Consider the following 12,622-nt stretch of genomic DNA (forward strand, 5'->3'; position numbering starts at 1 on the left):
CTCAAATGAAACCTATTATATGTTTTACTGAAATCACTTTGTTAAAGAGCAAGTCACCCCCTACCAGAGTATTACTCCACTCCCATTTCCTGTTTGAAAAATGCAACAAATTGTGTTGCCTAGCAGACCAAGAGAGCAACAAATACACACACACAGGCTCACAACGACATTGTGACATCATAACTTCCTAGGGTATCTCTTAGCCAATAGCGATGGCAGATTTAAATTCAAATGCAGTGCAGAGTTTTTACCTGACAACAGCACAACACTGACAGTTTTAGGCAGAAAACTTTAAAGAGCAAGTCACCCCCTGCCAGATTCTTATTCAACTCCCACTTCCTGTTTGAAAAATGCAACAAATGATGTTGACTAGCAGACCGAGAGGGCGTAGCCTCTAACGAATACACACACTCACGACATTGTGACATCATAATGTACCATCTAACATCATAGTGTACCTCTTAGCCAATAGCGATGGCAGATTTAAATTCAAATGCAGTGCCGAGTTTTTGCCTGACGACAGTGCATCGCTGACAGTTTTAGGCAGAATATAAAAATTTTAACTAAGATGCACTAAAATGCCAAATTATTGACTACATTTGTCTGCAGCACAACTGGACACTCATTTATATGGTTTATCAGCAAAAAATGGTGATTTGGAGTGACTTGCTCTTTAACCCTTTGATGCATAATGGTCACTACAGTGGACAGGTACTCAAAATTGTTATTTCTTTATTTTTGCTATTAAGCACAGCTGTTGAAGACTTTATTGCATGTGAGCCCTTCCATTTGGACTTCAGTAAGTCAAGCCACCATATTTCATGTTCAGAATGCACGGTGTCCACTGAGATGGACATGTAATAAAGTATTTGTAAATTAACAAAATGGTACAAAAAATATTTGTTGAAATTTGTTTCATTCACACCTAAAGACGAATGAAAAAAGTGGTTTAAAAAATCATGGTTGAAGATTTCATAATTCATGCATCAGAGGGTTAATTTGAACTCAAATGCACTAAAGTGCTAAACTATTGACTACATGTGTCTGCAGCACAATTAGACAGACATTTATAAAGTTTATCAGGGCAAAAAAGTTGATTTGGGCTTGACTTGCTCTTTAAAGACTGAGACTACATCACATGTCACGTTCCAAGCTCAGTTTCAAACTTTTTAATAGTTTTTTTTTATTAGGGATGCCTAATATTGGCTTTTTATTACTAATGTCCGATATACCGATGTTGACTGACTTTTAATACGTTAATCGATACATATATTATCAATACCGATATATGCTGTATCCCCTCATAAAAAACGAAATACTAAAACACTAACATCACATCGCTACTGTCATGCTTAAAAGCTCCCTCAGCATGGCGCTAGGAAGTGCGCATTTCTTATATTTCTATATATTGCGGTTGCAGACCTGCCAACCTGTACTGCAAGAATCTAATTCCACTGGTACGACTCACCCTCTAAACTAGGCAAAAAGCTGCAGACACGTGAGTCCTGTAGCAAATGTGCACGTGTGATACTCATGTCTGACAGCATGACTCAGCAACGTGGTGATGAAGTTTAAGCCAATCATCGTAGAAAAGCGGAGAGAAACAATTCTGCCTTACCTATAGCGTAACACCCCCGCCCCCCTCCTCCCTTCTTTATCCAACGTCTTTCTGCTCCCTCTCTCTCCGTCCCCCGGTTCCCTCTGGCGTTTAAAAAGGGAAATTCACAAATCTGAAGTTAGCTTCCGATTCCAGCTTCCAATTCGGGGAAATGGCTAAAGGGCAATTGCACCCAGTTTTTCTCTACTCTGACCATCTTTAATCTTGCTCAAGCTCAAAAACTACACCACCTACACTCTTCAAACCGGATCTAGATCATTCTAGACTAATCGTTGATTATGTTAAACAGTTTGTGATATGTGAAACCTTTTTCTGATTTGTGAAACTTCAAAAAAGCCAGATTTATGCATTGTTTTAGCATCTGGCCCACATTGGAACTGGTTCGGGTTAGGATGTTGTTGAGCCAGATGCAAAAATAAATAAATAAATAAATAATGCATAAATCTGGCTTTTTTGACCTTTCATAAATCAGAAGAAGGTTTCACAAATCACAAACTACGTTTTATGCAATCTGCTATTAGTAATAATCTAGTACAGGTTTGAAAAGTGTTGTAGTTTTTGCACACGAACCAGTTCCAGCGTGGGCCAGATGCTAAAAAAACATGTGTACGTTGGATTTTAGTAAAAGCACAAGAGTTTTAAAGAACACAAAATTGCTACAGAAGTTTTATTCTAAAATGTTCTTGAGTATTTCCTCAATCTTAGAAAAAATATGTGGTTTGTTGGTGCTGCAAGCTCCGGAACGGAGTGACATCCAGCTACAACATATTGAAAAGAAAAGCAAACAGCGTGACAGCTTGTATCTATAAATCTGAACACACTGAACCAAAACAACGTGTAGGTGTTGGAGTGAATTATCCTGTCAGAGACGCTGGGTGAGACTCGTGTTTTATCTTTATTTTTTTCTCTTTTGGTCACTGTTTGCTCAGTTGAATATGTCAAGGTAAACAAATCAGGCTGGAATAATGCACAAGGCTTTGGAAAATGTCCTGTTTCTCTCCCTGTAGGTCTGTGCTCAGGACCAGGACTCAGAGAAGAATGCTGCAGTGACTTACCAGATCCTATCTGACATCTACAACAGCACCGACTACTTTCAAATCGACAGCAGCAGGGGATTGGTATTCACGGCTCGCATGCTCGACTACGAGCTCATGCAGCGCCATAACTTCATTGTCAGAGCGACCGATAGCGGAGACCCTGCCCTGAGCAGTGATGTTAGCGTCAGTGTGGTTGTAACCGACACGAATGACAACCCGCCTAATTTCAGTCAAATGCTGTACGAGGCTTTTGTCAGCAACCTGGCTCCCAGGGGACACTTTGTGACATGCCTCCAGGCATCAGACGCCGACACTTGTGACTCTCAGAGGCTGAGGTGAGAAAGTGAAATACTTAAGGACTTAATGAATTAGGTTTTCACATCATCTTTTTTATATTTTTAGTGGAAATTTTCATTATTTTCCTCAAACTACTGTTAAAAGATTTAGAACTTTGGAAGTCGTGGGGTCCAAAGTGTGGCCTGTGGGCCATTTGCTGCCCTCAGAGTACTCAGAGGATTCTCCAGCATTGGCGAAGATGGAGATTTTTTAAACATTTTTATATTCAGCTTAGTTCTAATTTTTTTGGATTAAAAAAGGCAAATAAATAACAATATTTTATAAATGGTAAAAGTGGAGTAAAATACAAAGATGTGTCAGTATCTCACCTGTCACAGACAATTCAGTTCAGCTCATTTATGTAGCACCAAATCACAGCAAGAGTCATATCAAATGACCCGCACTTGTATAGCGCCTCTCAGAGTAAGGACTCCAAAGCGCTTTACACTACAGTGTATCATTCATCCATTCACACACACATTCACACACTGATGGTGATGAGCTACATTGTAGCCACAGCTGCCCTGGGGCACACTGACAGAGGCGAGGCTGCCGAGCACCGGTCTCACCGACCACCACCAGCAGGCAAGGTGGGTTAAGTGTCTTGCCCAAGGACACAGCAGCAGAATTCTCTGTCCGGAGCCGGGATCGAACCTGCAACCTTCCGATTACTGGACAACCCGCTCAACCTGTTGAGCTACTGCTGCCCTATATGGGCCATTTGGCCGGTAGGCCCAAGGCCCTTTACAGAGCAAAGCTTGGAGAAACAGATCGGTTCTGACCAGACAGACAAGCCCACTGCTAAACAGCTTGCAGACTTGTCCTACTAAAACATCTCCAATCCTGTCACAGAAATTCATGCAAACACTAATTTATGAATTTGTTGGTTTTGCGTAAAACAGTAATTTCAAAAATATGTAATAACCATCTGACAGGAGGCGTTGAACATAGAAAAACAGGAAGTGCTATGCAGATGGCTAGCTTTGCTGCTACGTTCTGCTCAGTTATCAGCAATGCTATAAGTGGGCTGGTAAGCAAAAGTATGCAGTACCACCACCTCTCAGCATACTGGGATGTTTTTCTAGGGCATGATGCATACCGGTAGTTTTTCCAGTCATTTATTAGTCGAAATCTCCAAGATTTGTGGAAGAATATCTGTCCATCCTTAAACAGCAGCCTTCCACTGTCCCCCTCAGCGCCACCTCTCCCGATTAGCCGAAATATGCGCTCCACGATGGGCCACATTTCTTTAATGTGTTTATTAGAAGACCATGTTCCACAAAAGGTACAGAGAATTGAATACAGAAACCGAGGAATCTTTTCCCCTCATATTTTAACACATAGAAGACAGCAGACATCACACACACACACATACACACACACACACACACACACACACACACACACACACACACACACACACACACACACACACACACTCAAAGGGAACAAAAGGGTAGGTGGGTTATGAGGGGTTGAAGGGGTCTCAAAGAGATTTGAAAAAGTCGAAAAATGGTTGCTAGTTCTTGTGAAATCTATCTGGGCAGCTCTGTTTGAAGTATCAGATCTTCGCAATTTTCAGAAATGACAATACTTCATTGGCCCAGTGTGTGGTAGATGGGGATAGGTAGATTTCCAGCTCAAAAGCAGAAGACGTCTAACTAATAAAGAGGTGAAGGCTAGAATCTCCAGTTGGTCAGCAGAATAGTGTTTTATCATTAGGAAGACCAAAGATTGCCACATGTGGATGAGGGGTCACATTTTACATCACTGCCACATCGTCAGTGCCAAATCTTGATATTTTCCAATTCAAGCACTGGTTATCAGATCTATGAGTGGCCATTAGTGTACAATTAGCCATTAACCAGCGATGCAAGCGGCTGTGTCTGAATCCAGGGTCCAGGTTACGTCCCTCGATCTACTACGTAGGCTGGTGTTAGTACCAGACGGTCCTTCGTTTACCAGGATGTCCCAAAGTGAACGGTTGTAAAATATCGGACGGTCTTAGACAATGTTTCTATTTCTAAAGTTGTAACCATTTACACATAAAAACGACTTTGTTTCCACACTGTACCGAAAACAAACCAAACCATGACATTGTATTCTGGCGTTGGTCAGGTTGCGAAGGTTGTAGCGATACTGAAGTAGGAATGGGTGGGAGATCATAACATTTGTGCTTCATCTCACTCGTGTTCTATTGTCATGGAAAGTATTATTGTTATGTTAAATTGTTGTGGCATTTTTTGTTGTATTTTTGTTTTTTTACATTGCCACGAAAATAGAATAAATGTTCTAATAATAAAAATTTAAGAAAAGGATGAACAGAACCAGTATTATAGGCGCAGCCCTAAGTTTCTGTATTTACACAGGCTTCAAAAGCAACATTTACAAAAAACAAAAACCACAATTCTTATTAGACTATCTTGTTTTGTTATGAATTTTTCTTAATTTTGTTCACCACCTCCTGTGAGAAGCAAATACGTGCACTTCTAGCGTCCTCCCGGCAAAACTATGCCACACACCGCTTCCAAGATTCCACTTTATTTCTCCATCTATAGTATTCTCCCAGGAGCGAGGAAACTACTTTTATGATGCAGGATTTTATGCTCTCGCGCTTAATTTATTATTATTTTCCCCCTCCAGGTACAGTCTCCTCTCAGGGAACGAGAAAATGACTTTCATGATGGAGCCGGATACAGGGGTGCTTCGTCTGTCTAACAAGAGGAGACAAGGCATGAAACTCTCCTATCAGCTCAATGTGTCCGTGTCAGACGGAGTCTTCACCAACACGGCTCAGGTAAACCCCCGTCTGGTAGGTACAGTCTGGCCCTTTCCACTCATTTGCCCTCATTTCAAACCCTTGCAGCGCTTATCCCACACACAGACGGCCGACTGACCAACCCCTAGATTTAAAATTATTGCAAACATCTGACAGTACAGCTGCAAGTTTCTGTAGGAGGTTAGTGACGTGTCACATCAGATTTACTGTGAGGACGAGCTCCGAACTGGAAAATGTGCTCACATTTATCTCCTCAGGCTAATTAGAAATGGGATACTGATGCTGATATTCCACATTTCTGCACCGTAAGGATCCACAGGTGGTCTGTCATTTATATCATTCGCCAGGCGCCCGCGGGTCAGTTGCTCATGTTGATTTGATCATGTTTGACAAATCAGCCGGTGGTACTTATTATGATGGCGTCAGCAAAATGTCAGCTGTCCAGAGGATGATCTGAGTCCGTGGTTTTCAGGTGACTATTCGCGTCCTGGGAGCTAATCTGTACAGCCCCGTGTTCAACCAGAGGTTCTACCTGGCAGAGGTCCAGGAAAACTCCCCTCCAGGGTCAAAGGTCATGCAGGTAGTGGTTTTATTTTCTACTGAGTAGCAAAACTAAATGCTGGAGATGATTTTCTGCATTTGCGACTGGATTTGCAGGTGTCTGCAACAGATGAAGACGCTGGACTGAACGGACAGATCACCTACTCTTTTATAAATGATCTGGGAAAAACCCAGTTCAGCATCGACGCAGATGGCGTCATCACCACAGTCCAGAGATTAGACCGAGAGAATCCTCTGAACAAGGACATGGTGCTGACGGTCATGGCTCTGGATGGTGGAGGTATTATCACCTTACACGGACCAACACGCCCAAGTCAAAACGATCTCAAACGATTTTCCTTACGTGTCACATTTTGTCTACGTTACATTTCTCAGGCCGGGCATCATTTTGCACGGTGCGAGTGGTCCTGGCAGATGAAAACGACAACGCCCCGCGGTTCAGAGCAGCCGAGTACCGAATGAGCATCAAAGCCAATGTCGCCAAAGGTTCTCTCGTCACACAGATCCAGGCCACCGACCTCGACGCCGGCTCTAATGGAAGGATAACCTACTCGCTTTACAGCGAGGCCCGTCTGTCGCTGGTGGACGTTCTGGAGGTCAGTGCACATTAAATCACACATCAGATTAAACTTCCAGAAAAAAACACCCAAACATCAGTGATGCAGATAATTTATTCATGTATGTTTAGAATTCCAGCTGCGCACACCCCTCCCTGTTTCAGAGGATTAAAGGCCATCTGTTTTTTGTAGATTACAGATTTCTACCATTAAATTAGAATGACGCAGCTCTGAGGTTGGTGTGCTGGTTAGTGTCTGATTTATAACTGTAATCATGTAAAGAGCAAAATGAGAACATTGGTGCAAACGAGATAAGACACGTTAAAAATTTAAGGCTTATTGCATTAAATCCCATCAAGCTCAGGCTTAAATAAAACGCTTAGTCAGGATTTCATTTGCTGACATACTTTGATATAGTTGATAAGATAATCATTTGAATAGACATGTTAACAAGGATTCTCTGTAAAGGACCTTTTTGTGTGGTTCCACAGGTGGAGCCAGACAGCGGATGGATGATGACTAAAAGTGCTGTGGACCATCTTCAGGGGACCGTCCTGTCCTTCTTTGTCAAAGCCACAGACTGTGGCTCTCCACCCAAACACTCGCTGGTGTCTGCGTTCATCCACGTCGTCCCGCCAGACTCCTTCGTCCCCTCGTTCAGCCAGCCTCAGTACTCCTTCACCATCCCTGAGGACACCGCTGAGGGCACGGTGCTGGGGTCCGTGTACATGGGCCCCGGGCAGACAGGCTTCTTCACCGCGGTCCCTGGAGAAACCCTGGACAGCAACCAGAGGGGAACCTTCCTGGTGGAGAAGGAGACGGGTCTCATCCGTCTCCTCAAACCACTGGATTACGAAGAAGTCAGCATCTTCCGCTTTAAAGTCGCAGCAACAGCAAGAAAAGACCTGATCGAAACCGTCTCAACCGTAGATGTGGAAGTTAAGGTCTCTGACATGAACACGCTCTGCTCGAGTCTCTTTAGATTTATGACACTTAAGACAAAGTTTTTCTGATACATATGTTTGTATGATAACCAAAAGAGAAGCTATCAGAACTATAAATGCATCTTTCAGGTTATTGTGTTGAGTCAGTGTTATCTATCTATCTATCTATCTATCTATCTATCTATCTATCTATCTATCTATCTATCTATCTATCTATCTATCTATCTATCTATCTATCTATCTATCTGTCTGTCTGTCTGTCTGTCTGTCTGTCTGTCTGTCTGTCTGTGTATATATATATAAATACATAAATAAATAAATATATACACATACATACATACATATATATATATAAATATATATATATATATATATATATATATATATATATATATATATATGTATGTATGTATGTCTATATATACAGTTTCCACCACAGGAGGCATCAAAATTCATTATTTAAAACCATACCTTAATTATTAATGAAATTAATAATGCATCTTGAAAAGGCTCAACATATTAGTGTAAATGTTATCAAGTTCATATTTTATAAAGAGTATTGAATTATGGTGCAGTGAATGCATTTTTTTCTTTATTTGAAATAACACGAAAAAACAAATATGTACAAATTAGTATTAAAGTAAAACAAACCTTAAGGTAAAAGATTGCATGATAAACTTTGTTTTTGTATTTCTTTCCATGAAATGTTGCTGTTTTTAATACATTAGAGAAAACTGGAGTTCTTTTAAAAGAAAATATGATTTTCTTAGAGAATAATGGAGGATCTGTACTTGGAATATTTCTTTTTAAAATTCAGATGATGATTGTTTTAACTCAACATGCCTCTAATATACTCTAGGGTGAAGATTTAATTTTATTTGCCAATTTAAATAAAACATAACAATTAAAAATACAAACTTTAGAGCAACTATGATCTCAAAGGCTTTTAATTATTATTTTTATTATTTTTCATTAAAGACTTTATAAAAAAGTGTATTGCAGATTTTTCTCCACTGTGTAAATTTTGTTTACTAAAGCTGAACATTTTCTTGATAAGTAGAGGAGTATTTAAATCTGTCCTTTTTGCAGATCCTTGATGTGAATGACAACAAACCAGCATTTGAAACTAACACCTACGTCGCCACGGTGATGGAGGGGATGCCAGCAGGGACAAGAGTGGTCCAAGTGCGTGCACTTGATCCAGACTGGGGCTCTAATGGGCAGGTCGGTGACAGCAAACTTCAGCTGAGTACTTGACTTTTCCTGGTTTTTAAAGACATGCGTGTTTTCTCCAAAGGTGACCTACAGCCTCGGGACTCTGCTCACCTACAATCTGGACTTGAAGGATGATGCTCCGTCGCTGGACAGCCCTGTCACTGCCAGTTCTGTCTTTGTCATTGACAGCAAAACGGGCTGGATCACCACGGTGGGTCAGGTGGACCACGAGGCCTGCTCCAGCTACACCTTTGAGGTGGTGGCCTCCGACCTGGCCGAGTCTCAGGCCCTGACCTCCTCCACCGTGGTGACGGTCACCGTGTCGGATGTCAACGACAACCCACCCAGGTTTGAGAGGGAGTTCTACAGAGGCGCGGTTAAGGAGAGCGACCCCCTGGGAGAGGTGGTGGCTATTCTCCGAACCAAAGACCGAGATGGCACAGATCAGAACCGCCTCGTCAGCTTTTACATCACAGGTGAAAAAAAAAAAAGACCACAATCATTTCATGTTGAATTAAATCTGTGAAAAATGAAACTACAAGAAGTATATTACATGGAAACGACAACCGGGTGGTCACTCTCTTTATTAGCGTTATAAAACACTGTTTAACCTTTCCAGTGCAGAGCTAACCTTAATGATAACCCCAATGTTTCCCATTCACTGAATCGCGTGTGTTACGTCAGCAGAGGAGATGGTTTTGCCCCGCATGCTGACATTTAAACAGATGAAGCTAATGGAGGAGTCGGTCGTAAAAAGTCCCACATTAAAACATCCATGGCTGCTGCTCCACTTATTCCTCAGTAATTAAATTTCCTGCAACATTTGTGTGTAAAAGTAACACTAATGGATTGGGAAGTTCACGCTTGTTTGTTCCCACCTGCTACAACGCATCACGGTGTCGGTTTTCATTTTTCACAAGGTTTAGGTCTAATCTGTTTTTTATCCAGGTGGAAACCAACGAGGTGTGTTCGGCCTCGCCGTCGTTCAGGGCGAGTGGAAAGTTTACGTCAGCGGGCTGCTGGATCGCGAGCAGCAGGACTGGTATCTGCTCAACGTCACGGCCAGCGACGGCCTGTACGTCGCCCACGCTGCGGTGGAGGTTACTGTGATGGACGCCAATGACAACAGTCCTGTCTGCAACCAGGTCAGTTCACTAAAATCAGTCACTTTGGTCTTTTGTTTTGTCAATAAAATAAAAAAACAAAGCAACGTGGTGCCTTTTGCAAAACTAAGTGACATCATGATGAAATAGAACTTTTTCTCTTAAAGGAAATGAGGTAAAATAATCTTTTTATTATTTAAAAGTATTTAACTAGGATGTTCACTGCTCTGTTCAAAATGCAATCAGTCACACTGAGTTTCACATTCGTGCTAAATGAGGAAAAACGGTCTTCTACCCCATTTCTGGAAATAACCGCCCAAATAAAATGGAAGGGAAACACTCGGGTAGGAAAAGCCACGCTGATGTACGTCTCACTGTAAATTTTACTTTCATGGACTCGTCCATCTGAGGTCGCAGCCATAGAAAGCTGAGGTGATTTAGTGACGAAGAGAAAGCAGAGTGCGTCTCGGCTAGTAGAAGCTAACCCTTAGTATTAGCAACTATACAGCATGCTTGAGTTATTTTTGAAGGTAAGACATGAATGCTGCCAGGGCTTGAATTACACACGGGCTTGTGGGGGGAGCCCAGTGAGAATGTTGTAAGAGCGTGGGGGATGGGTTGGTGTTAAATAATAATAATAAAAAATGACCGTAGTATGTCATAATAATGCTGTAAGAATCAAGGTGTGTGTGTGTGTGTGTGTGTGTGTGTGTGTGTGTGTGTGTGTGTGTTGGGGGGTCATTTCTCGAGCTCCCCCTGAGTGTGTCAGTCGAAGGCTTCCGGGGGAGCCCATCACCCTTTCAGGGGAGCCATGCTCCTGCTAGCTCCCCTGTAATTCAAACGCTGGATGTTACATATTTTTGACCAAGAAAGAAAAGCAAAAGGATTCATGGGAAAAGTTGTGTTGCTGTTAGCCAATCAGAGGCCAGATCTTTGCATATCATGAAGCGCAAGACTCCAAATCCTGCCGTTTTTTGTGCTCCATTCCTCTGACAAAACTTCTGCTTCTTGAATCAGGAGCGCCAGAGTTTTCTTTCCACTGAAAACGACTCACGAAGCATTAGACATGATTAGGTTTATTGAACTAATGACTCTAGGCCTCTTTTAACTTCATAATTTCAACTGCTTGCATATTTGATTTATCTTCTTCATAAAACTGCATGGTGGCACAGTTGACGTTCTGCGTAGAGTTAGCATGTTTTCTCCATGCATGGGTGGGTTTTCTGCAGGTACTTCCTCTCACAGGCCAGGACCATGCATGTTCAGTTAACTGTAGACCTTAGTGTCTTTTGTTGTGAAACGAGTAAGTGTGTGAGTGGTTGTGTGTCCTTGCTGGACTGGAAGGTTGTCTAACGACTGCAGGAGTTAGGCAAATGCTCCCCCGTGCCCTTAATCAGGATGAAGCAGTTAAGATAATGGATTCATTAGTAGTAGTGGTAGTATTAATAGTGTTCTGGAACATATCCAATATACTATTTAATATATATATTATCAAATTTTAAATTAAAAAAACTTCTAATAAAATAGCTGGTATAAAAATCTGAAATAAAGTACACTTCATGTTAATCCTCCTTCTCAACCCAATATTTCAGAAGATATGTTCATTTTCTGATTGACAAATAATTAATAGAGCTCCTAGTTTCCGTGCTGATTAGCACCCTTTTGGCTAATTTTAATGGTGGTTCGGCTCAGGAAATAACAGCATTAGTTAATGTTAAAATTAACATATTCATGACAAGGTCTGAGGCTGCAGGGGGAAAGTGGATTTGTTCTGCTAAGTTGTAGATTTTTTTTTATTTTTAGGCCCACGGTGATCATTAAAACTCTCAGTGAATTCATTTAAACAAATAAAAAAAGAGATAAAGTTCTTAAAATGACACAAAAGTGCTGAATTTACATAATAAATGACACAAATCAATCGAAGCTTCTCTTAGTGCTTATTTCTGATTTGCGATTCAAACATTTGCGAGAGCTGATCTGTGAGAGGCAAATTGTTTTGAGTTGTGAAGATAACTGGGCTGAAAAATCTTCTGGGACTTTCTTCTTCTGTCTATTCTATTAGTATTCAGTTTCACATAATTAGTTGAGGAAATTTCCTCCTAAAAATGCTAAATGATTATTTCCATGCTCCTTGTGATAGTCTTCCTGTTCCCAGGCAAAGCCAGCCTCTAAAAATGCAAAGTGGTTGCTCTAGTTTGCATTTATCGTCTGATTTAAGTCTTTTATTCACATATTTGGGTAGAGTATTGCTAGTGACAGCTGTTGTAGCAGTTGTTGCTAAAGCCTTGTGTCTAAATATCTTCCTCGTTTGTCCTGGCGTTGTTGCTTATTTTATTTTCCTTTTTTTTTGTATTTTTGTGGACTTACATTAATGATTTAGACAATATCTCTTTGGTTTGTTAACCAAATATCAGATAAATACTAGAGGAGAGTCAGCAGGAAGACAGTTTATGTACAGCTCTGCTCTCTGGA

General features: G+C 41.2%; 1 protein-coding gene across 2 annotated transcripts in view; it reads left to right on the forward strand.

Moving 5' to 3' along the window:
* The window catches only part of LOC107386964 (protocadherin Fat 3), a 124,073-nt gene that overhangs the window by 61,641 nt on the left and 49,810 nt on the right, over window positions 1-12,622 (forward strand). For both annotated transcript variants that reach the window (XM_054730869.2, XM_054730871.2), the window contains exons 22-30: window positions 2,626-2,990; window positions 5,635-5,788; window positions 6,243-6,350; window positions 6,428-6,611; window positions 6,707-6,927; window positions 7,380-7,832; window positions 8,922-9,056; window positions 9,130-9,523; window positions 9,996-10,192. In XM_054730869.2, coding sequence (XP_054586844.2) covers window positions 2,626-2,990; window positions 5,635-5,788; window positions 6,243-6,350; window positions 6,428-6,611; window positions 6,707-6,927; window positions 7,380-7,832; window positions 8,922-9,056; window positions 9,130-9,523; window positions 9,996-10,192 — 2,211 coding nt within the window. The remainder of the gene's footprint in view (window positions 1-2,625; window positions 2,991-5,634; window positions 5,789-6,242; window positions 6,351-6,427; window positions 6,612-6,706; window positions 6,928-7,379; window positions 7,833-8,921; window positions 9,057-9,129; window positions 9,524-9,995; window positions 10,193-12,622) is intronic.

Source organism: Nothobranchius furzeri, chromosome 10, assembly GCF_043380555.1.
Source record: "Nothobranchius furzeri strain GRZ-AD chromosome 10, NfurGRZ-RIMD1, whole genome shotgun sequence".
Classification (NCBI taxonomy): domain Eukaryota; kingdom Metazoa; phylum Chordata; class Actinopteri; order Cyprinodontiformes; family Nothobranchiidae; genus Nothobranchius; species Nothobranchius furzeri.